Genomic DNA, 24,976 nt, shown 5'->3' with positions numbered 1-24,976 from the left:
ATAATTGGATCAGAGTTAGCTACTATTATTACAAATAGATTTAAAACAAATGTGATTTTTCTTTGGACAAAAGGAAACCTTGTTTCACTTAATTTTATCAGATTGATGATTTTTGTTCCTATTTATTCCTGTTCTTTTCATCTACCATCATTATTTGTAAACCTAGTAAGCATGTAGCAATAGGTCAGATAATACTAGATTCCTATAAGTCTTTATTGATTCATGTTTGTTATACATAGAGATATTTTATCATTCATTTTTAGATTATTGACTATTTGTGAAGTAGGCAAGCAACATTTTCCCATTTAGAGTGAACCTTGATTTAAAATGCTTATTTTTAAAAGACCTTCAGTTTCAATCAGTTGTATTAAGTTGTTTTAACCAATTTTTTCATTAAAAAAACTAAATTATAAAAATTTAGTAAATCTTATAGTTAGTCTTTGTAGTTACACAGTGCAAGACTCATGCCATTCAAAAGAGCTTGTTATGAACCATAACACTGCAAATAGATACATAATGCAATTGAAAATAATTCAACTTCAGTCAGAAATTAAGCTGTCGTCTACCATTCCAGTGAAGAATGGAATATATATGTTATTTTATATATGTTATCTTTAAATGATTTGTAAAATAATTTAGAGACAGGATACTGACCCATATATATCCTGAAAGGAACTGTGCATATTAAAGGCATCCTATATTTAATCTTCCATTTTAACAGCCATTTATCAAAAACTTATTGAAATTTTCTCTGCACAGTGCTCTGAATATGGGAAATATAAAAATGGATCAAATATTTTCCTTCCTATGATGGGGCCTGCAGTCTGAAGGAGATAAAATACAGAATACATAGAAATACAGGAATGCCAGGGAGGATATGAAAGTGAAGTTAAGGTCCAGAGAACTTACAAGATATTCAGAAAAAACAAGATTGCTGCCAGCTGAGGAAATAGGCAAAGCTTCATAAAGGCATTTAAATTTGAAAGGGCTGTCAGGTAGAAATGAGGGGAAGAGTTTTTCAAGAGGAAAAAAATAATGTATTCTTTTAGTGTTACTTTGCAAGGAATAGAATATAGAGGTAGTTGTTAAGACTTAGAGGGAGGGCAGTTATGGATGTCAGCTGCCCCTTCATTCCATTCATTCAAAAAACTCATTCCTCCTTCCCAACAATTATAAGCCTGAAAAATCAGCTTCTTATCAGGAAGTTGTCAGGATCCCATCTATTGAGAAATGAATATGAATTTTTAATGTTTTTCTTAAATTTAAATGAATTTTAAATCTATCTTCTATTTAGTATGATCCAGAACTTTCATCTCGACAGTTTGGGGTTGAACTATCCCGATTAACCAATGAAGAAAGAACCGTTCCACTAGTGGTAGAGAAGCTTATAAACTATATTGAAATGCATGGACTTTACACAGAGGGTATTTACCGAAAATCTGGCTTAACTAATAAAGTTAAGGAACTTCGTCAAGGTCTAGATACCGGTAAGATAGAAGGGGTACTTTTCAAATAAAAGCTAAAGAGGAAAAGAAATAATCAGGGGGGAAAATTGTATTTAAATAAATCATATTAGTTTTTTAAGATTCCATGATGTGGATCATCTTAACTCCATAAAAGTTCTTGAAAGTTTAGAATATCTCCATTCAAATCAGAAGACTTTTCAGCATAGTGGCTAAGAGTCTGAGAAAGAGCTTGGTGCAATGAAAAGAGCAGAGAATTTTTCAATCAAAATATCTGAAGTCAAGTCCTAGTTAACTGTATATACTAGTTGTATGATCTTAGCTTAGTCATTTAACTACTCTTAAATTCCATTTCTTCATTTAGAAAATGTTGGTATTGATGTAATACCATCCAGTTTTGAGATTTAAATAAACTCATGTATACAAAATATCTTTTTAAAAACTATATAATTTTGAGTTATTATAAAATCTATCTACAATTTCCAATTTCATACTTATTATGGGCTTTTAATGGAACTATAGAGAAGTTGTAATCCTCTTGAACTTCTGAGTTGTTTTTTTCTTTAATTAGTAAAATGTGAAATACTGAGACTTGTTAACTTGACTTCCTCCTTTTCTCTTACAATAGATATTGACAATGTGAATCTAGATGACTACAATATTCATGTCATAGCCAGTGTGTTCAAACAGTGGCTTCGAGAATTGCCTAATCCTCTCATGACTTTTGAACTCTATGAGGAATTTTTGAGAGCTATGGGTAAGCACATAAGACCAAAAGACTAGTAATGTGATGATAAAACATACCCTGGATGAATTTTTGAACCCTAATATTGAATATTTTATTAGATATTAGACTTGATTAGACTGATATTATTAGATTTGACATTGAACTAATAGAATTAAGAAAATGAGCTTAGGTCTGTTTAGATCAAATGCTTATAATGTGTATTCATGTATAATATTGTATTTTCAGTTGCTTCATTAAATTTTTTTTTATAGCAGAGCTTCATGTATTCTATAAGTTAACAATCCCTTAACTACTCACAAATGTCAAATGATGTGTTAAAGATTTAGATGGGTGAAAGGTATGGCTTATATTGATTTAGATTATGAATCATTGGTTAAGAATTGTGTATGTTGTAATACAATATAATAGTTAAGGCTCTTGGCTATTATAGTTCTAGTCTTAACACAGGGTATAATTTTGGGTTCTTGATGATTTCTGAAGAGTTCTCTGAAAAGTGACCAATGTTTAAAGTAATTGGTTTAAACGATACAAACTTAAACAAGATTTATTTATTAATCCAGATGAGAGTAGGTTGTTTTTTTTTTTTTTTTGTTTGATTTTTTTGTGAATGAAATTTCTGGTTTTTGTATATATTTATGCTCACTGAATCAGACAACCTCTTTTCTCACAGCACTATACTTGGAAAATTGGGTAAATAATCAGAAAATTGCTTAGCAAATTAAAAATTTTTTAGAAAGAAAGTTGGATAGCTGAGGTGGAATATCTGCAATAGGCTAGAACAATTTATTGGGTACTCTTTGGTCCTAAAAGGACATAATCTGCCACAGACAATATATACTTTTGTGTTGGCCGCAGTTCCCTTTCCCCTGAACATTCCTGAAAATGTGCTGCTAAATTCTCTCCAACTCTCCTGATTTTCTTGACATTAATCATTATGGCATTCTCCCTATTTGATATCATTTTTAATTCTCACATTTGTAGTATATTTTCATTTCTAATATTTTTGTTTCATTTATTTTCTGGTAGCATATATGGAAAGGTATTTTAGTTCCATCACTGGACTTTTTCCAGATCACACTTACAAAGTGAAATGTTTAAAGGAATTATCTATGGTTTAATTATTATTGTTTACTTCATATTCAAAGAGTACTACACCCTGATCTGAGTATCTTATATTTTTTCCTGACTTTGTCTTTAGCTGTTAATGTCCATTGTTCTTTGAGCCTCTGTCCTCTGACAACCTTATGTCAATGTTTTTTTAAGTAGAATTGTGCATAAGAAGGAGTAGCATTCTGATACTCCCTAGAACCAAATTATGGCTTTTTGAAAGTTCCCTTTCTTTAGTTTCCCAAAGATATAAAGGAATTGAAAACTTACTTACCTAACTGTTCTTCAAAACTGGTCTCTATATGAGAAATGGGCCACCACTAATTAGCCTTATTTAATCAAGAGTAACAGATGCCATACTCATTCTCATTGATCCACTGTTTCTTCTAGGTCTTCAAGAGAGAAAAGAGACTATCCATGGTGTATATTCTGTGATTGATCAGCTCTCCCGAACACATCTTAACACTCTTGAACGCCTAATCTTTCATCTGGTCAGGTAATTGCTCTGAGGGAAAAAGAGATTTAGTAGTTTTCCTACCATGATTCTTACATGTAGAGAGTTCATACTTCAGTATTTTAGGGAAGAAGTCACCAATACTTTATACATTAAAGTACCTTTTATTCTCTCTGTTGATAGAACAAGGTAACTAGAATTGCTTGTCTGTTATAGAATAGATTCCTTCTACAACTGCTATTATAGTGTAGAGGGCCAGGTATAATTTTTGGGTTCTTGATGATTTCTGAAGAGTTCTCTGAAAAGTGACCAATGTTTAAAGTAATTGGTTTAAACTATACAAACTTAAACAAGATTTATTTATTAACCAAATGAGAGTTTTTTTGTTTTTTTTTAATTAAACAACGCAGAGATACCTCACATTATCAAATTGAGTAGTATGACAGAAAAGGCAAATAAATATTGGACAGGATGTGGGAAAATTGAACTTTGATGCATTGCTGGTGGAGTTATGGAACTAATACCATCATTTTGAAGAACAATTTGGAACTATGCCCAAAGGAATATCAAACTCTGCATGCCCTTTGAATGAGATATAAATACCTGTATTGTACACAAGTACACAATAGCACTACTAGGTCTGTATCTCAAAGAAACCATAAAAAGGGGGACATGCACAAATATATTTATAGTAGCTCTTTTTTTTGGTAGCAAACAATTGGAAATTGAGTGAGTACCTATCAATTCAGGAATGGACAAATTGTGGTATATGAATGTAATGAATACTATTGTGCCATATAAGAAATGATGAGCAGATAGATTTCAGAAAAACCTGGAAAAATGTACATGAACTGAAACTTGAGTAAAGAGAACAGAACCAGAAGAACATAGTACACAGTAACAATAATAGTTTGTTATGATCAACTATGATAGGCTTAGCTCTTCTCAACAATACAATGGTCCAAGACAATTCCAAAAGACTTATAATGGAAAATGCTATCCACATCCAAAGAGAAAATTGTGGAATCTGAATATAGATCATAATATACTATTTTTACTTCTTTGGGCTTTTTTATGTTTGTTTTTTGTGGGGGGGTTTTCTGATTTTTCTTTCACTGACTGATATAGAAATATGTTTAACATGATTTTACATGTATAACCTATATTAAATTGCTGTATTAGGGAGGGGAAAGTCGGGAAGTAGGAAAGAAGGGGGAAAAATTCAGAACTCAAAAAATGAATGCTGAAAACTATCTTTACATATAATTGGAATATCTTAAATACTATTTACAAATAAAATAGAATAAAATCCTTTTGAATAAAAACAAACAAAGGATCATTGGAGTTGAAAACTAATAGACTTTAGTTTAGGAATCTACTGCTACTCGTGAGCTATGTGTGACAACAGTAAATCACTTTGCCACTCTGGGCCTCAGTTTTCTTGCTTGTTAGTGAAAGCATTGAACTAAGATTTTTAAGGTCCTTTTCAAATTTCAACATTCTATAATTATATTCATTCCAAAGGCAGAGGACCAAACTAATACAACTATCCTTTTAGATTTCTAGATTGGTTTTAATCCGTATCTCACCATAGGCAATTGTAACAATAATAATAAGTTCCTTTTATATAACACTTTAAGGTTTATAAAGGAATTTACATACATTATCAAATTGAGTTTCAAAGCAACCTAATATATAACAACCTGATAATAATATATATTATTAATTCCATTTCATAGACAAGGAAACTAATTCTCAGAGTGGTTAAGTGACTTGCCCTTGATTACACAGCTATCACAGGTAGCACTTAACCACAAGTCTTCCTCATTCCAGATCCAGCCAGCATTCTTTCTACAAGCTGTGTCTGTCTCCATTGAATCTCTCTTTCTGTATCCATATCTTCTTTATATAGTGAAATGTAGGACAGGTTCCCTTACTTGGCATTCCCTTTTCACTCTGGTTTCTTGGATGGTATGTTTTGGTCTTTAGGATTGCACTTCAAGAAGACACCAACCGCATGTCTGCTAATGCCTTAGCCATTGTGTTTGCTCCTTGTATTCTCCGTTGCCCGGACACAACTGACCCACTGCAGAGTGTGCAGGATATCAGCAAAACAACCACGTAAGAATCACTGCATAGTCTACTTTCAAAAGATCTGGGAACCATTCTGATAGCTCAATTCCTTACAGTCATCTAATCTTGAAGTCAAAGATGGGTGGATATTTATTTGGGTATTCCAAATATCTTTTAAAACAAAGAAATGGAGGAACAGTTAGATGGCAGAGTGAATAGAGCACCAGTTCTGAAGTCAGGAGGATCTGAGTTCAGATCCAATATCAGATACTTAACATTTCCTAGCAAGTCACTTAATCCCAATTGTCTCAGCAAAAAAAAAAAAAAAAAAAAAAAAAAAAAAAATGCTGGACTGAGCTAATGCATATTTGTTTTATGACAACATTAAAATACCTGAGTTGTCTTTTATTGAAATTGAAAGAAGCCAGTCTAATTTCTCCATGTTTTCTCTCCTTGAGAGTTTATTTATATCAGTTATTTAGTAAAATCATTTTGAAATTACACACTCTCTTGGGATCACATGTAGTTCCCAATAATTTTTTGACAGCTCATTCTTACCAAATTGTATACACTTTTTGCTTCCCTAAAACTGAATTCATTCCCAGCCCCATGACTTATATCTGTCTCACAGCCCAAGAAAAGGACAAATTCAGAAAATATTCTTAACATTTCAGATTGTCCGTTCTCATTTTGACTCTTCCCAGAGGACTGTTAGAAAATCTTATATTAACCTTCCTTAAACTCTTAACTTTATAGTTTATTTTTCAGTTGAAAGTTTTACTAGAACCACTCCATCTAAGGCCCCCTTTATACCTCACCAAAAACTGGCTCCAAGTCCTGCTTCACGCCAACTTGGCTGATCTTGAGGTTTTAATTATACATTCATCTCTTCTTTTTCTAGCTGTGTGGAGCTAATTATTGTGGAACAGATGAATAAATATAAAGCCCGTCTCAAAGACATCAACAGCTTGGAGTTTGCTGAGAACAAGGCCAAGACCAGGCTATCCCTGATCCGACGATCAATGGTGAGATGTAGGAGACCCTAAAGTCTCAGAAATAGTTGCATATATTGTTAGTTTTCTCTAAAATGAAACAGAGAGCAGTTCTCTGAATCCTCTTTAGTGAGCTCTAAGATAACTTGTATTTTAAAAGGAAAAAAAAAAAGGTTAGTTCTGTAAAAAGCTTTAGGTTTGTAGACATCTTAACTTTTTCTCTTGAGTTAGCTTTGTGTAAAGTGGACAGACTTGGTAAAGTCTGTAAATCAGTTCTGTTCTTTTCTCATTTTCATAAAACTAACCTTCCTAAATCTTCCCCGAATTTCTTTCCAGGGTCTGATCCCAGCGAATGTCACTTTGAAGTTCTATTCTAAAATTCTTATGTATTGAAAGAGGACTTAATATTTATTGCTCTTATTTTTAAAAATAACTTCTAAAATAGTAGGAATTTCTCTTGCAGTTTCAATACCTCAGCACATTGAATACAGTATTATGTATTGTGGGATTTTTTTTTTTTTTTTTTCTTTTTGTGCTACTTCTTATTAGATCTGAGATCTCCAGTGAGGTACAGAAAATCTCATTCTAAACCATTAATAAATTCCAGTGTCTAAGAATGTGAAAAACTAACCATACTTCCCCTAGATTGAAACATTGAGCATGGGGTTTCCACACACACTTCCATTTTTCAGCGCATCTAACCCGCTTCAAAAGAAATCATTAATGATGATCAGGCCAGCCACACCACCCAAAGGTGCTTGATGTCACTACAAGTCGATCCAGTTTGTTTCCCATTGCTCCTCATTCTGACTGCATTTTAATGGGAGGAGGAGGCAATAAGGATCACTCCCTCTTCCACAGATTCACAGTCATTCCTTGGGTTGGTGTGGAACTAGATCCATTTTCTCTCTCACTGGTGCTCAGTCTATGTGTATTGAATGCACAAACATCTGCATGTGCTTTCTTGTGACAGCAAGATAGACAAGGCCGGCTAATCTCAGGACACCATCCACATTTATGTCATGGAAATGGAGCAAAAGTTGCATTGAAAAAGGGAAGCCATTTCTGAGGCCTGCTCTTCTTTCAAGAGCATTACTTTAAGAGTCCTAGCTAGGACAAGGCAGTTAGAAAAGGGAGACACCTTTCCAATGCAATAGTCACTTTGCAGACCATCTAGCCCAGCTGTGCTTTGTTGATGGTCCTGCAAAGAGATGATGGATCCATGACTTTCAAAGACTAAACATTCTCTTCGAGGGGGAATGATGTGTACTCTAACCTTCTGCTTTCCTTTTCATGTCCTTTCTAATCCAGAAACCTGTACTCATTGCAGTTAGATTTATGAGCATAACCCGCAATCCAATCCCGGTATGTATTAAACATGTTGTAGTGTATCACGGCTGCATTACATCCTTGCATGTCACTCATCCGGGAGCTGTACCGCTTGGTCATCCTTCATGATTGTCCATACATTGTGTGCAGCCCAAGGCCTCAGCCCCCATCCTCACCCCCTGGCAAGGCAAGGTCTCCTGAAAAGGGGGAAGAGGGCTTTGAATGGCAGGAATGGAAACTGGCTCTTGGACTGCCCTCAAAGTCTGTCAGACTCCCCTGCTACTTTACCATGGGTATGGACCAATCACCAAAACAACTTAAGCATCCCTTGTTTGAGATATTCTCAGGTGCTAGAAGGTTCCTACCTTATGGAGAAAGAAGGTAGAGGCTAATCAACTATTTTTCCCCCTTTACCTTTTGTCTATACTATAGTCTTAACACTTTTACACTCTTCCATTCTTGTTCCCTTTTCATAACTCCTGTGTTGTCTGCCCATATTTTTCCCAGGTTTTCTTTTGTTTTTGTTTTTTTATTATCCTACTTATGGTTTTATTGAATAAAATCCATTTATTTGTTTGGTCTGTTTGATGGAGGACAGCTAGGTGGCACAGTGGATAGAGCTCTGGGCTTAGAATCTGGAAGATTTATCTTCATGAATTCAAATTTGGCCTCAGGTATTCGCTAACTGACCCTGGGCAAGTCACTTAATCTTGTTTGCCTCAGTTTTTTATCTCTAAAAGAGCTGGAGAAGGAAATGGCAAACAGAGCATTCCATTTCCTCTGTCAAGAAAACTCCAAATGGGATCATGAAGAGTCTGACCCAACTGAAGAATGACTAAATGACTGATGGAAATAGATGGATATTAAATCCAAATGTTGAAAATTGCAAAAGAACAGAAATAAACTTTTTAGTAAGCATTGCTCCCATTAGATCCCGTGCTCCAGATCCATCTCACCCTCAACCCTTCTCCTATCATAACAGGCAACATTGACAAAGCTCTTAATTGTTGGTTTTGATAATGTCTCCAAGACTGGTGATGGGACTCTGAAAAGTAACTGAAAACTAGACTAACAATTAGAATGGTACAGATTTCACTCAACAGTGTTAGACAAGAATGAACAAATGGACGGCCTAGCTCTAGGCTTGGACATGAGAGTTTATTCAAATTCTTCTAGTCCTTCATCCCTAGTCTTGCAGATGGACGATGGACTTGTGTTTCTTTAGAGGGAAAAAAAAATGGACCATGGAGTGGAAAGAGTAAAAATGCCACATAGTAGACAAGGCTCCTTTCAACATATATGGTATACACACTATATCATTTAAAAAATAAGAATAAAGAGATGAGTTCTGAAAGTTTTTTGGGGGGGAAGATGTCACTGAAGTTAGTTACAATTTTAAGGCCTTTTCCCAGGCAGATGATTTCATAGGAACATACATTTAGTGCTAGAAAGGACCTTGGAAAGTCATTCTGCCCAGCCCTTTTACAGATAAAAAAAACTGATAACCAAGAGAGCCTAAGTGACTCCAAAGTCCTGCAGGAACCAGGTTGTGACTCCTGCCCACAATTGCTCTTACTGGGCTTTTCCCAGTTGACTCTCCATGGGCCTGAGGTATCTGAGAGAGTCTGAAGATTATCTCCAGGATAGGGAACCAGACACTGAAGTCCTTTCTCAAACCAAACTGCCCAGCATTTCAGCATTGGTCCCCAGAGCACAATCCCTTTGGGCCAGCCACAATGTTCAAATGCCAAATGTATGTTTGCCAAAAAGACTTACTTTATGGAGATCTCACAAAGGGCGAGCACTTACAGGGTGGTCAAGAGAAGCAATGCCAGTACAGAACTTCAGAATCGACTGTGTGACATGAGAAACCCGGCACAGGGCTGCCCAGTCTGGCATGCCCTCATCAGAGAGGGCACTGTGCTCCATGAGCAAGGCAGAGGGGAATTAGCCCCGAAGCAACTTAAGTGCATAAAGTTAGAGGCCGCCCCGATGTGCCTGACCTACGGCCAAGCACCCCAAGGTTGGGTTGGTCTGACCAGCCCCGGTCATACTCTGTAACTCGACTCTAACCTAGGGATGTTTGGCCCTCATCAGGAACGGAGGTTGCCCACCAACCAGTCCTGGCTTTGCTTTTGAGCCAGGTGCAGGACTGCCTTTGAGAATCAGTATCAAGTCCTAAGTTAATATAGAAAGAATGAAATCATAGGAAGCAGATGGAGAGGGAAAGGAAGATTGTATTAGAAGGGCAGGGTTAAAGAAATGAAGATGCATCAGGACCTGTCCCATCTCTGCTTGCTCATTCTCCCTTCTCCTTATAACTTTCCTCTCCCCTTTGTCTCTCTAATTCCTCAACTCTTCTCAAAAAACTCTCCCCAGCCCCAGTTCTAGCATATTTTTGACATTTCAATTGAAAGTTAGTTAGGCTGCTACCAGTATTGATCAATGACTGGATCTAAAAAGGAATTCTCACAGCTTTCCTACAAATACTCGCAGTGTCTGTGAAGAACTGTGGGCAGCAGAGGACACGGAAGCCATTTTCTCAACGAGGATACTAGATATGGACTGACTCAGTACTTCCCTTCCTGGGAACCACTTTGTATGGGTAAAAAAAAAAAGTGAGTCAGCCACAGATTTAAACTATACAGTTTCAAATCATATTAACATAATTAAGCATAATTTGCAAGGAATAGTTGATTAGTCAAAAATGATTTTTAAAAATAAATGCAAAATTACATGTTTAATCTCAGAAAATTTAGCTGTTTTCCACTAAGTTTAATTAACTTCCTTGATATTTTTATATTATACTATGGCAGAGAAAGAAGTTAATTGAATAACTCTTAATTTTCAAAGAAATTTGACTATACAAATAATGATAAATCACATTTAATTCTAATGATTTTTAAAATAAAGGATAATTCTATATCTGAATTTTGGGTTAAAATGATATAATTTCATATTGAAAATTAAACACACCATAAGTCACTAATACATTTTCAAGTAAATGGGAAAAACTGAGTAGTTAAAACAATTCTTATTTGTTACCTTGGTATGTTTCATCTATGCCTCAATCTAGATGCTATCAGGTCCAAACAAACTAGTTTACTTGGTCTTATTCCTTCTCCCATCTCCATGCTGCAGTGTAGCTGTCTCCTACAGCTGGAATGTACTTCTTCCTCACAACCAGTATCCCTTAGCTTCCCTAATTTCTTTCAAAACTTAGTTCAAACATTACTTTCAACAGGAAGCCCTTCCTGATTCCCTCCCGTTCCCCTTAAAAAAAAAAAAAGTTTATTTTTATTTTATATTTATTTTATAGCTACCTTGCAGATATTTGTACAAGTACTTATCTTCCCTAGTAGAATAGAAGATTCTCCAGGGCAGGGACTGTTTGATTTTTGTCCTTATAACCTTCCTATCTATCATGGTACCTGGCATAGTAAGCTGGTTGACTGATTAGTTGGTTATAGCAGTCATTTATTTCACCATCCTGAAATGAAAAAGGAAGAAACTCTCCATATGATCTTACAGTTTAAAATAAGGCAAAAACCCACTTGTGAATGAGATCTAGAAAGAGGGCAGTTCTCCAGCCTTTTCTCCCTGTTCTCTTTCTCCTAAGGACTTCTTTTCCATTTAGATTTATCAATTTCACTAGCAACTTGAAAGCCATTAAGTTCTTCAAAATAATATCCCTGTGGAATAAAAAGGGAAGCAGCACAAAGGAGGGGTGAGAGAAGAGGGCACAGGGACTCACTAGTTGGTTTAGAACAAGTTGGCTAATTTCCGTTCACCCATATGCAAAGAATCAATCTTCTTCTAGCAGAAATTGCACTACTTCTAAAACTGGAGAGCCTCCAACCCTAGAAAAGATGCAGAGTAAGTTTCACTCCACAGTTCTCATGTTACTAAGATACCATCTGGGAAATAGGATTATGATGATAAATTCCCTGTGCACTTTGGAACAGAAGTAGAAATCAACATTTAGCTTCTATGTTCTGAATATTCACTTACCTTGCAAACAGCAGATCTGCTTCTTGGGATTTAGGTAGATTTATATGCTCATTTTTCACTAGAGTATGATTCATAAAGGTACTTCTTTCCCAGACTAGCTCATTATCTTTCCCTTAAAGCCTCTCATGCCTCCTTCCTTCTCTATGTTCATGATACCATTCTTCTGTCCTTTAAAGATGAAAACCTTATCATCATTTTTCACTTTTCCCATTCTCAATGCTTTTCCTCTTATCTCTAAAGGCTTTCATATTTCTCTTCTCGGTTCTGTTTTCACTATTAGCAACCTAGTTCAGGCCCTCATTTCTATCACACTAGACTTTTGTCCTTCAAAGATATATTATGTTATTCTGTTGAAACATCCTCAGTAGTTTCCTAGGATCTCTAGAACTCTGTAGCTTGGCATTCAAGACTTTCTACAACCTGGCACTGACTCACTTTTCCAGACTTATCTGATGTCACACCCCTTTAGATATTGTGTACCTCACCTAAGCAGGACTCCTTTTCCATTCCCCAGATTTACCCCTAGCTCACCATATGACTAGAGCTGGGAGTCAATACCTTTGCCTCCTGTAGCTATCTTTTGAGACTATTGCTATTTCTTTAGTGAAGCCTTCTTTTATTTTGCCATCCTCAGCCAGTTTGCTTTTCTCAAATTACTCATAAAATCTTATTTATAGTACTTCATCTAGACATTGCTCTTTTCCAAGTTGCCTTAATAGTTTGGGACTGGTTTTTTCCCAAATGAGATCCTTCCTTTCCTTGAAAGAAGGGATCATGTCTTATTTGTCTTTATAATCAATCAATCTCTCTCTCTCTCTCTCTCTCTCTCTCTCTCTCTCTCTCTCTCTCTCTCTCTCTCTCTCACACACACACACACACACACACACACACATACACACACAAACCTCTTTGTAAATATTAGATACTTAATAAAATGCTTGTTGATTTAGAATTATTTGAAATTAAAAGTTATATTAATTATGACACTTCTGTATTTAAGCACCAAATTTATGAGACATTGTAGTATGGTGAAAAAAATAGTGGTGCAGAATCTTAGTACCAGCACTGCTAACTAATCATGTCAGGCCTTTGGCAAGTCACTGGTCTGTAAGGCTCAGTTTTACACAATGAAAATAATATGCCTGTCCCTACTTTATCACACACACACACACACACACACACACACACACACACACACACACACACACGCCTACCTTACAAAAAGTTAATATTGGAACTAAAGTGCTGCAAGAGAAAAAGTTAAAATGCTCTAGTTTCCAGAACAGTCTAGTGTGGTATACATAAGGTAACCATGAAGTTGGGGGTTTGGTGGTATGAGTATGGGCAGCAGGTAAATAGTGGCCACATTTTATAAGCTTTTACTTTCCATTTGCCACATTTCAGGCTTTCTTTACCAGGTGGTGCCTAGGGAAGGGATTTTGTATTAAAAAGTTTACCAAGATTCTTTCTTCTTGCTCCCAGCTTTGCCTCCCTCCTTTCCATGCTCTCTCACTTATTGTTTGCTTCTTTAGAATGTAAGTTCATTGGGAGCATGTATTGTTTCATTCTTTGTACCAGTATCCCCAGTACTTAGCACAGAGACTGACACAAAATAGGTGCTTAATACTTGTTGGTTGATTAGATAACTTTTACAAAAAGTTTTCTTTGACTAGAAATTCTAGATTTTGTATAAGGTGTTCCTAGGACATTTCCTTGAGGGGTTACTTTCTTAGTGTGATCAATGAATTCTTTCTATTTGCACTTTGTTCTCTGGTTGTTACAGATCTGGATGGTACTTATAATTTCATAAAACTGTCCAGTATTTTTTTTCTCATGGATTTCTAGGATTCTTACAGTTCTTCAATTATGCTTCCTTCCATTTTTTTCAACCTCTTTTGGTCCAATATTTCTTATGGTCTCAAGAAATCATTAAATTCTGTTTAGTCTGTTCCAGTTTTTAGCAAGTCTTATTACTTGCATTAAGTTTTACCACTTTCTATTATAAGCTATCAGTTTTTTATTCCAGAGCTTTCATTTCATTTTTCATCTTTTGCTTCATTTCTTCTAAGGATTGATGTGGTCCTTGCAGCAAATCTATTTTTTCCCCTTAAAGTTTTTGTAATTATGGATTTAAATTGTCCTAGATGCACTTTTTTTTTTTTTTGAGGATATCTCTGGATCTACAATAATTTTTTAATACTTGCGTGGGAATTTTCTTTGGCTTACTAATTCCTCAAACCTTAGTTCCAAAAGGGATGGGTTGTACCTGGGACACGCTTTACCTTCAGTTGCGGATGGGGTGATCAACCCTTCTTGATCTCACTTTGGATTTCCTATATTTCGACTCTTTTTTTTTTTTTTTTTTTTTTTTACACTTCCTAGAATTACACATACACACACACACACTCTTTCTCTCCCTCTCCCTTCCAAGCTTCTCCCCAAAACAAAATTTCATCTGAAAACACCATCAAAATTCTGGAGCTGTAAATCATAGTATATAAAAATTTTCTAAGGAATCCAAATTGTGGCCATCCATAGAGTACACTGGATGTAAAGCAGCAGCAGCAGCAGCAGCACCATATTGCCAGAAGCAATCAACAGGAGCACACACACACACGGTAGTATCAAAGATAATATAGAGATATATAATCTTTTTTAAGTTGATGATCTGGTAATATGGTGAGAGTAAGAGAAATGAAGGATCATTAGTAGGACAGCTTTTGAAATACTACCTTTATAAAGAGAACTAGAGGATCTGTGGTGGCCCCTCCTTTGGAAGGTCTATAGAAGGATATGGACAAAAGTGTCTCATAGTAAGAAAGTATAGATGAGTTGCTATAATCATCAATTGGAGAAAAGCACATGAGTGAAATTAATCAGTGAATTATTATTTTTAGGAGACTTTTAACAGGAAAAATATTTAAGCTACCCTTCCTACTTGCACTGGGAACTTTCAGATCTCATAAAGAATACTGAGATGTTAGGGAAAGGGCTGCTTTCTCTGAAACAAACTATAGTAGGCCTTCAGAAATATTACTTTAAAATAGTTATGCTTGCTTTGAAAATATAAAAGAGATTCCCTCTTCCTTTTTTAAATATAAACATTTTCTGGGATCCAGTTTGTAAACTAAGTTAAATTTTTTTGAAAATGTATCCTCAACTGGTCAAAATGGTACCATTCAGAGATTGAATACTTGACTGGAAGCCAGACTCAAATAACCTCAGAGTAGCTTAGCAACCTTTTTATAAACCATTTGGCCATCTGATCCCTTTCTCTCTAAAGTAAAACTCTTAAAGAAGGGAGGAAATTAATTAAGAAGGGTAAAAAATAAGGTAACTTAGTCACTTTCTATTTAAAAGAATTTGAATAAAATCTCACTGAAGCTAAAGGCATCTTCTTTCATTTAACTGTTAAGGTCTGGGATAGAACCAGAGAGTAGGGAGTACTCTATCTCCATTGGTTCTGCAGTATTTTGCCTATCCTTCTGACAGATTATGCTCCCCTATAAGAGGTACTTATGTCAGTGGCTGATCCCCAATCTGAAAATCTGAGGTCATCCAATCTAGTGAGTTATCTTTACTGTATTTTCCTAAAGCCCAAGTGCTGCTGTATCTATTTTAAAACAAAAGATTTTTCTTCCTTCCCTATCTTTTGAATCTCTACCCATCTTTTAAATTTCAATTCACATTCCATCTCTTTCTTGAAGTTTTCACTGCTCCCCGTATCAATAACACCCTTCCTCCTAGGCTTCACTTAGTACTTTGTTTCTATCTTTCTATTTTTCTTACATCATCTGGATCAGTGTTGGTGTAGTGTCCATTGCTTACACTGTCAGTATAAAGATTATGTCATCGTCAAACTTGTTATTGATTCCATGGCCTAGGACTTTACTAAATGTTGGCTGGCCTAGGGTGGACACCAAATAAGCCTAAAGGTTACTCATATTATTTCTCTAGACTTTTTTGTATATCACATTACAGACAGAGATAAGTTTTGTACTGAAAGTAATCTTTCCTTTCAGATATTTATCACTTTGGTGAGGCGAATTCTTTGCCCTTAATTTATCCTACTTGCTCTTCAGTGACAAAAGCAGAGAGTAATTCATGGTCTTCCATATTACCAAAAGGAAATAGAATTGATGTCTCCCATGTCATACATTCAGTGTGAGCAGACAAGACAATCCACATGGGTCTGAATGACCCAGAGCTGGATAAGAAAGTCAAGCAGTGGTGGTTCTACTTTCTACTTCACAGATGGTTCAAATGGGTTCTGAGCAGCCATTGAAAGAAAGAAAAAGTGTCTCTTGTGGGCAGCTGTCATTCTTAAGCCAGTGGACAGGACTTGTTTTTCATTTTTGTATTCCTCACATCTAACATTATGCCCTTCATTTAATAAGCACTTAATAAAACGAAATGTTGAATTAAGCAAGTTAGTGCAGTCTGCTCTTTCTGGTTCCTGTCTAAAAACATTTTTATCATCTTGGTCACAAGTTCACCTCTAGAAAACTAGAAGTAAAAATAAAATCCTCATAGAATTTCTTCCTTTGTTTCTATTCATTTACATTGAAGTGAACTGAGATGCCATTACAATTGACAAATAAAATCAGTCCTTATACTCTTATTCTTCACTAAAACTCAAAGTTGGGAAAAATAATGGAGGGAAACAAAGATAAATCTTCTAAGATGAATCTGTCTTCCTCCATTTTCATAGCAAAAACAACTACAAACATATTTCATTTCACCATTGTTGTAAATATATATGTACATTTAACATATGGAGTCAAGACAAATCTGTTGTTAGCCAAGCCAAATTCAAAGTGAGCATGAGACACATACAGATCATTATTATGCTCTCTTCCCTAGGATTCCCCTCTGGTATGTTTTCATAAGCCATACAAAAAGGCAATCACTCTCTAAGGGATTACTTTTCTTGATGTAGATAGAATGTTGCAAATTTTAAGATGAATACCTTTATACCCAAGATATATATTGTGCCATATAGCCATGGTGGGTTATGCTTTGCTAGTACATATGATAAATTTCATGTGGGTCATAGGGAAAGAATTTTTGAAATCTGCCTATGTCAGGGACACCTAGGTAGTACAGTGGAAAAAATATTAGCTGTGGAATTAGGAGGACTCAAGTTCAAATTCAGCCTCAGACACAACTCAAGATTGCCTCAGAGAAAAAAATTCCAAATGTTATAGTATCCCTCCACTCTCTTGGACTTCTTGCAATAAAATGTCAATATGTTTGTGTTTAGTGGATATTGTCCTAGTATTCTAAAAATCCCTGCCAATGACAATTTATGTGCTCATCCACTGGACTGAAAGCATGCTCATTGTCCTAACCTTTCTGATCAAAGAAGTGAAGACATGAAGTTTTTTATGTGGATCTTTCTCTGCAGGGCAAAGGGCGTATTCGTAAGGGAAACTACCCAAGCCCATCATCTCCAGTTGCAGTCCGACTGCCCTCCATGTCTGAAGTCCCAGAAGAACCTGTGACTAATGAGGAGGCAATAGAGATGGATGTCACAGAGCAACAGCAGGCAGCCATGCAGCAGGAAGAGAGAGTGTTGACTGAGCAGATTGAGAACTTACAGAAAGAAAAGTGAGTTTCCGGAGTGGAAAGGGAAAGAGCATTATTTTAATGTTGTCCTTCTGTGAAGGCAATGGGTAGAGTCAGCCTTGGGGTGAGCATCAGGACACCCAAGTCTGGATCCTTAGACTTCTAACATTAACCAGTCCCTTTGCTTCTCTGAGCCGGGTATTTTGAGTTGTTCCTTTGGTGTTCATTGGCCACATAACTGGACTGCTTTAAAAGTGGTTTTTTGGTTGTCAACATTCCCTTTCTAAAAGGGGAACAAAATAAAATGGCGTTTGGAGATTATGTAGTCTAACTTTTTCACTTTACAGATAAAGAAACAGACCCAGAGAAGATGACTTGCCCAAGTATAGCTAGTCAGTGGCAGAAGGAGGATGAGGCACCAAGTCTCTTGACACTTATTCTTTTCCTTGTGCTTCTACTGACCTCTACAGTCTTGCTTAGCGAGCTTTCAATTAAACATGGACAAAACATTGAGCAAGTCTGAGGAGAGAACAGCAAGTTTGTGAACCTATTTTCAGGGTTTAAACCCAGAAAGAATAAGTGCAAGTATTCTATCAAGAATAAAGAACAAACTCCACTAAAATTTGGACCTTCTTATTAACAAGTGTCCTGTGAGCAACAATAGACTGATCAGGGACAAATTGTCTACTGTTAACCAGCTCCTGACTGGAGAAGAATGGGGTATGGAGAGTGAGGAAGAGAGAAAGATCATTCCCTGCCTCTCTCCCCCCCCCCCCCCCCTATTATTCTTGCTTTGCTTCAGAGTATTAGTCTTTTTCACTGTCTGAACTATATGAATGAGTAGCATTAGTCATTTGTACTCACATCTGCTGGGCCTTTTTCCTAGAATTTCCTGAATACTGATGGTCTGATTGGGTTTTGCAGGGAAGAATTAACATTTGAGATGCTTGCCTTGGAGCCCCGGGCTTCAGATGATGAAACACTGGAGTCTGAAGCCTCTATTGGGACTGCTGATAGCTCTGAGAATTTGAATTTTGATTCAGAAGGAGCTTTCTCTGATAAAACAGGTAAATGAGGGAATTGGATTTTGTATTTTTTTCCTATGTATTTGATCATTGAAGAGATAGAGATTCCCATCACAGGACAAAAGCCAAGACTTCTCCTTTCAGCTGTGTACTTACATTGCCATCTGTCTTATCCTTCCCAGTTTGAAATGATTTCTTGATCTTAGCACCTGCGGTGCTCATGAACAGTGAATTAGGAATGAACAAGGGAATTTTTAAAAGAATTAACTAAGCATTTTCTGTGTGTGTCAAGATTGTTCTGCTAAGCACTATAGTAAAATTAAGACAGTTCCTTCTCTTAAGGAACTCATGCACTAATGGGGGGCAGCCATGCATAAATGATCAATCGTTCTACTGTAGGGGAAGGGGAAGGCCCAGAAGCCATTAAGGATGATAGTGTAGAGGATGGCAGGCCTCAGGCTTCAGCATAACAGGCGCTGAAAGTCCCAGTCATGGGGAAGCCTTGGGGACCCACAGCCTGCAGGGACAACACCAGACTCAGGGTCTTCCATGTTTTACCAAAGGGATGGAATTGCTGTCTCCCACATCATTATTCAGAAAGTCCAGGACTGGAGGAGGAGGCCAAGTTCACAGGGCCCAAAGATGTTCTGATGGCCCAAAGGGGTTCTGAGCAGCAGGGTTTGTAGCCTCTTGGTGCTAAAAGAACTTTCTACTGATCTCAGGTCCTAGATTTCAAAGTGAGATTTCTTCTATTAAACCTCCTGTGAGGCAACTTTTAAAGGGGAAATGGTTTCTCTGTGCCATAGTTTAAAAATTGGAAAAACATCAAAAATTGTCTGATCTAGAATATCTGAGAAAGAAATTAAATGCCCCTGGGGGAGAGGATGACATCATAACTGGGTCCCTGAAGTGCCCCAGGAAGTGAGGTGAGTGCCTCGGCACTGCCAGGGTTATCAGTTGGAGGCAGGGAGTGAGTAGGCTTGTTCACTCTGCCCAGTATGGATACATCTGTCTAGCTTCACCTGTAATAGGAATTTGGGAAAGTCTCTTTATGACAGTGATCGTTCATATTAAAGAGAACCGTTTGACTTTGTCTTTTTTTTTTGCCTTAGAGAGAAGTTTAGCACTTAGCTCTCTGAAATCTTCCAAGACTGAATCATCAACAAAGTTGCGAAGGCAGTTGAAAAAACAACAAGAATCTCTAGATTCAGCAGATTCTGCTGCCTCTTCTCTGTCCTCATACAATACGGCCTTTTCTCATGGGACCAGAAAGCGGTTTCAAATCCATTCCAAATCACCCTTCTATCGAGCTGCTTCAGTTGGCGAGACCACTGAGTCCCGTCTATCAGTGGAAGGTTCTCTGTGCCAGGCCAGGACCCTGGAAGACAGGCCTCAGTTTATTAGCAGAGGCACATTCAACTCTGCAAAGGGCAAACAAAAACTCAAGAATGTGAAAAACTCACCCCAGAAAACCAAAGACCTTCCTGAAGGGACATTAGGGGTGAATCCCAAGAGAAATGTGGACCCTGACTGTGGCGCTCCCCAGCAGCAGATTGTTTATGGGAACAACGAATATATGGTCTAATCTGGCTAGCACATATGCTCTTGTCTCAAGGTTTTTCCCATCACTAAGCTCTCCCAGAGCCGTCCGTCACAGGCAGCAGCAGCCAGCAGCTAGCCTGCCTCCTGCCTGAGCATTGCCTCCTGCTGGGAGAGTGGGATGGAGGAGCCAGACGGACTTAGCTGTTTTAGTTTGGGGAGACCCCAGGACCTACCAGGATTGGTTTTTTTGAACTGAGGTCCAAAAAACTGTGGGAAAGCTTAACCAGTTACTACCCCTGCGGTGCTTTGTCCTTGCCTCTTCTCCATTCCTCATTCATCTTCCACTGTCTGAGGTGGCCCGGGAGACAGGGAGTGCAAAGGCAGAAAACGTGGTGTTGTGAGCCTGTTGGACCTCTAAGAAACAGGTCCACTCTTCTTGACCCTAAAGGCAAAGGCTGTAGACTTTGGTTATTTGGGGGGTACTTAGAAGCTGCAACTGATTTAAACTTTTCCAAGGACTTAAAACAAACAGATGGAGCCCTTCACTCCACACTATTTATAATGCACTCCACATTGTTGTCAAGTGAAAATTAAAAAGCTCTTGTTTCCATTAAGCAATCAGAGCACGTCTCGCATACTATAGGGTTATGCAATGAAAGAAGAAATTAATTTTATTTTATTCTATTTTATATTGTAAAGATGTCAGAATAACCAATGCTAATTTGACTCATGGTTGGTTTGCGCCAAATACATGTGTGCCGAGTTTTCAATAGCCATATAATTCCCATGTTCCCTGGGTGTGCAGAACCAAGTTCCTCTAAAAATAATTTTTAATATTTTATTAGTAGACATCATAAATCTTTCTGTGTTGCCCCCTATCTAGTGATCATTGAACAAGAGACAACGTATTAACACACTCACTCTGTGGGGAAATTATCAGGAAAGTCTTACCCCCACCAGAAACAGTGTGACTGTTTAATTACATCTTCCAAAACGTCCATATGCAATAGTGCATGAATAAATGTTATAAAAAGCTGCCAAAAGGAAAATACTTTTTAAAAAAAAATGTGACCTGACCCAACTAACTTTTTCTCTTTTTCCTCAGATCATCAGTATTAAACAAATGAAAACAAAAACACAAGGACTACTTGAAGCTATTTTTATTAATTTTCTGGTTGCTGAAGTTTACTGTAAATATGTATATATATATATATATATATACTTATATATATACATATATATGTATATATATACACATACACATATACATACATGTAGAAATAGATGTATGTGTGTGTGTCTGTGTATGTGTGGCTCTTTGACCTCTTTCCCATGAAACTTTTTCCCACAGAGAGGAAGAGAAGGGGAGAAATCATGGGCCATCAGGATTGACAAGATTCTCTTATACATGTGTTTGGGAAAAGTAATGCCATTATTTTTCACCACAGAATGTTCCCATACAGCTTGTGATGAGCCCTTATCCTAAACTTAGCATTTGTGAGATTATAAAACTTGTCTTTGCTATTTATGTGTGAGAAATGGTGTGCTCACCTAACTGAACTGTGACACCCTTTCTTGAGATATGTGAAAATGTTATTTTTGAAGTTCCTAATGCAATTTGTCTAACTACCATATGCACTGTTCTGAGAAAGAATTTGCCATCCATAATCTGATGTCTGGGTTGGTTTATTCCTAACTTTGCCTTGTGACATGCCATTAGTCAGCACTATTGTAATACTTACATGAATTGGATATGAAGACCTATCATGAGACCAAATCTCTCACATTACCCAGCATTCTGTGACCACCATTTAAAAATAGCATACCTTTGGCTGATGCTGTGCAACAAAGGTAACAGTTTTGGACCAACATTCCAGTGTAGTAGCTACAGGTAACAGACTCTTGGCTCACTGTTCTCTCATGCTCTCCGGAATTTCTGATAGGAATAGGAAGACTTCAAACTCCAGAATAGAATAACTTATGATTGAATATTCAATTTGACCCCCTTAGAAAAACAGTTTTGAAAGTCTGAATTTTTTCAAACTTTCCTGGAGCTGGGTTTGGCCCCTTACTTGAGGAAAGATAGGAGACAACAAACTCTGTTCTCACATAGTGGCTGCCGTGGGCTCTCCAAATGTCGTTCTAGAAGTACTGATGTCTTAAATTTCCCCACAGAGTATCCTTTTTCATAAGGTTCCATGGAAACAAATTTAAGAACCTTTTCATATGAGGAAAATGACCCATTTTTCCTCCTAGGCCAATCTCACCTGAGTGACCATTCCTTCCCACTTGTAAGTCCTGTAAATGTTGAATCCCTTTTTATTACTCCTCCTAGACCTGGGACTAACCTGCCAGCATGTTTCCCATTTGATGATATGTTCTTTAGATGATAAATGTTATCACATAGGTCACTTCATAAGAAGAGGCTAATTGCAAATAAGAGTAATTTATAATTTTATTCCCAGGGACCTCTTTCTTAATTTTGGATCAAATAAAACAAATTTGTTCTACAGTTGACAGATTGATGGATTTCTAGTCATTTTATAACTAGCTGGAATGGTTAATAGGGATTGGTGTTTGAGTGGAGAATAGGTCTTTACTTAGAAGGAAACAGAATCTTCCCTAGGAAGGACTCTTATTGGCTATCAAAGAAGTGTATGATTGGCAATGCCATAACTACTTGAACTTCTTTTTTTTTAACTTTTCAGTCTCAAGTAGGGCCTGGTTTTAACTTTTGCTACACTGTAGTTTCCATTTTTAATTGAGAGATCATTAATTTGAGAAAATTAAATTGAAATTTCATTTTTAAATCACATCAGAAAATATGATCTATATCAGTGACACATGATCATCCTATATTGTTTTTTTTTTCCTTTAATGATTCCTTGTTACCATTCCATTTTTAATTATTTAGTGTAGTAGTGTGGGGTGACAACCCCCTGATCTTTCCAGGCTTCACGTACACCAGCTCTTTTCCCCAACCAAGAGCCCAGATTTAAAACTCTGTAGTTTAAAATTACTATCATTGTAGTTGATAGCTGAGACCAGTTGACAGCGGCTCCTCCATCAACATTACCTGGCTTTCTCTCATGCCGAGGAAGCTTGGGCAGAAATTAGTGGAGCCATGTGGTCAGACTGAAATAACCAACTACAGCAATATAACTTTAGGCCTGATTCTGAAAAGTGACATGTTCCAGTTAGGATTTACTGTCCAAGAAAAATTTTAGAATGGGTGATGTCCTTATTCCTCCCATTTTAAGTCTGTGTACTAATGGCCAATTCAATTTTGTTTTGTTTTTCCTCGTGTTGCCACCTGCAGATACTTTAGAGACTGACCAAGCCACCCAGCTCCCTCTTATTCATCAGGGAAAATAACTGTGAGAGCTATGCAGCAGGATGGAGGGCTGCTCTTCTGCCCCCACCCCTGGGCTTAAAATTCAGCGTTGTTCTCCCTAGTGATGGCAGGAGGACAAGAGTTCTGTTAAGAGCAGATAAAGAATCCATTCCACTTCTGCCATGTCATTTAGCTTAAAAGAAACCATGTGGGTAAAATGATTTTTCCTTTTTCCCAGCAGAAGTAAAATATACAGTGTTCTCAGAATGTTTTCATATCCAGTGCAATTTTGAATTAGGCAAAAGACTCAAGAGTGGGATATTTCTTTTCACTGGATACTCAACAAAGCCTTTACAGACCCACCTTCTATTAAAGGGTTGTACATTGCTGCTATTTCCACTTTTCAGAATTTCTGCTTCCTTCGAATTTTTCCCCTACCCCCATTCAAGGAGAGCATCCTCTTCACAAAATCCCTTGGGTGATGTTGGTTTGGGTTTGGCCAGTCCTTTAGTTTTCCTTATTTCTAAACATTTTCCTGGCTTTTGACTAAAGGGATCCCACTACCACTACCATCTCCACTTTGAATCATCAAGGAAATAGTCTAAAACGACCAAATTTGCCTGGGTCAGTTTCATCTCTTTGTTGTCTATGTTGAACAAAGACTCCAGAAGTCTGTATTTAACTGACAAGCAGGTTTTCTGGTCCTCTCTTAAGAAAGGAGGTCAGAAACAGGCTTCCATATAATAAGATGCACTCATTGTACCAAGTGATTGTAGTTACCATGGGAAAGAGCACGGACTGTGGATTATTATATTATTTTTAATGGATTTTTAAAGTAATTTATAATAAGTATGCTGAGTGTAAATTAAAACAACAAAGTATATATTGTAAAGGGATATATTATCCTGTCATACTCTGTAAATTTTACCTGTTTAAAAACAAAGGAAAAAAATAAACACACACACACACACACACACACACACACACAAACACACAGAATGATTTACCTTGGCCACAGAGCTGGATTATACTCATAATGCAGTCAACAGGCACTTTCTAATTCCATGTCAGTAGGTTTTTCCTTTTCCCCCTTTTGGGGAACAAGGCCTCATATGTGTAAAGTGCAATTTCTGTCATTTCTTAAATATATCCTGTATGGCTGTACAAAACCAGCTTTATGAACAAATAACTCCTGGTTTATTAAAGAACAAAGCTTAAAGCAATATCCTGAGCGATTTGTTTTCTCTCGACTCTGAAGCATGAACTGCCATAACTTCCTGGTTACATTGTAAGAGAAGAGAAGGTGTGGTGGAACTTACAACTTTGAGGG

General features: G+C 36.9%; 1 protein-coding gene across 12 annotated transcripts in view; it reads left to right on the top strand.

Annotated features, from left to right (window-relative positions):
• The window catches only part of MYO9A (myosin IXA), a 274,357-nt gene extending 249,488 nt beyond the window's left edge, over nucleotides 1-24,869 (top strand). For 10 of the 12 annotated variants that reach the window (XM_074296171.1, XM_074296170.1, XM_074296176.1 and 7 more), the window contains 9 exons: nucleotides 1,295-1,487; nucleotides 2,092-2,220; nucleotides 3,709-3,814; nucleotides 5,762-5,893; nucleotides 6,747-6,870; nucleotides 8,149-8,202; nucleotides 17,585-17,787; nucleotides 18,670-18,812; nucleotides 19,883-24,869. In XM_074296171.1, coding sequence (XP_074152272.1) covers nucleotides 1,295-1,487; nucleotides 2,092-2,220; nucleotides 3,709-3,814; nucleotides 5,762-5,893; nucleotides 6,747-6,870; nucleotides 8,149-8,202; nucleotides 17,585-17,787; nucleotides 18,670-18,812; nucleotides 19,883-20,355 — 1,557 coding nt within the window. In that variant the 3' untranslated portion in view covers nucleotides 20,356-24,869. The remainder of the gene's footprint in view (nucleotides 1-1,294; nucleotides 1,488-2,091; nucleotides 2,221-3,708; nucleotides 3,815-5,761; nucleotides 5,894-6,746; nucleotides 6,871-8,148; nucleotides 8,203-17,584; nucleotides 17,788-18,669; nucleotides 18,813-19,882) is intronic. The other 2 variants (XM_074296173.1, XM_074296169.1) reach the window with 1 other exon arrangement.
• Nucleotides 24,870-24,976: the final 107 nt, after the last annotated feature.

Source organism: Sminthopsis crassicaudata, chromosome 2 (assembly GCF_048593235.1).
Source record: "Sminthopsis crassicaudata isolate SCR6 chromosome 2, ASM4859323v1, whole genome shotgun sequence".
NCBI classification, from domain to species: Eukaryota; Metazoa; Chordata; class Mammalia; order Dasyuromorphia; family Dasyuridae; genus Sminthopsis; species Sminthopsis crassicaudata.
The sequence above is the reverse complement of the archived record's forward strand: the minus strand, read 5'-3'. Positions and strand labels throughout refer to the sequence as shown.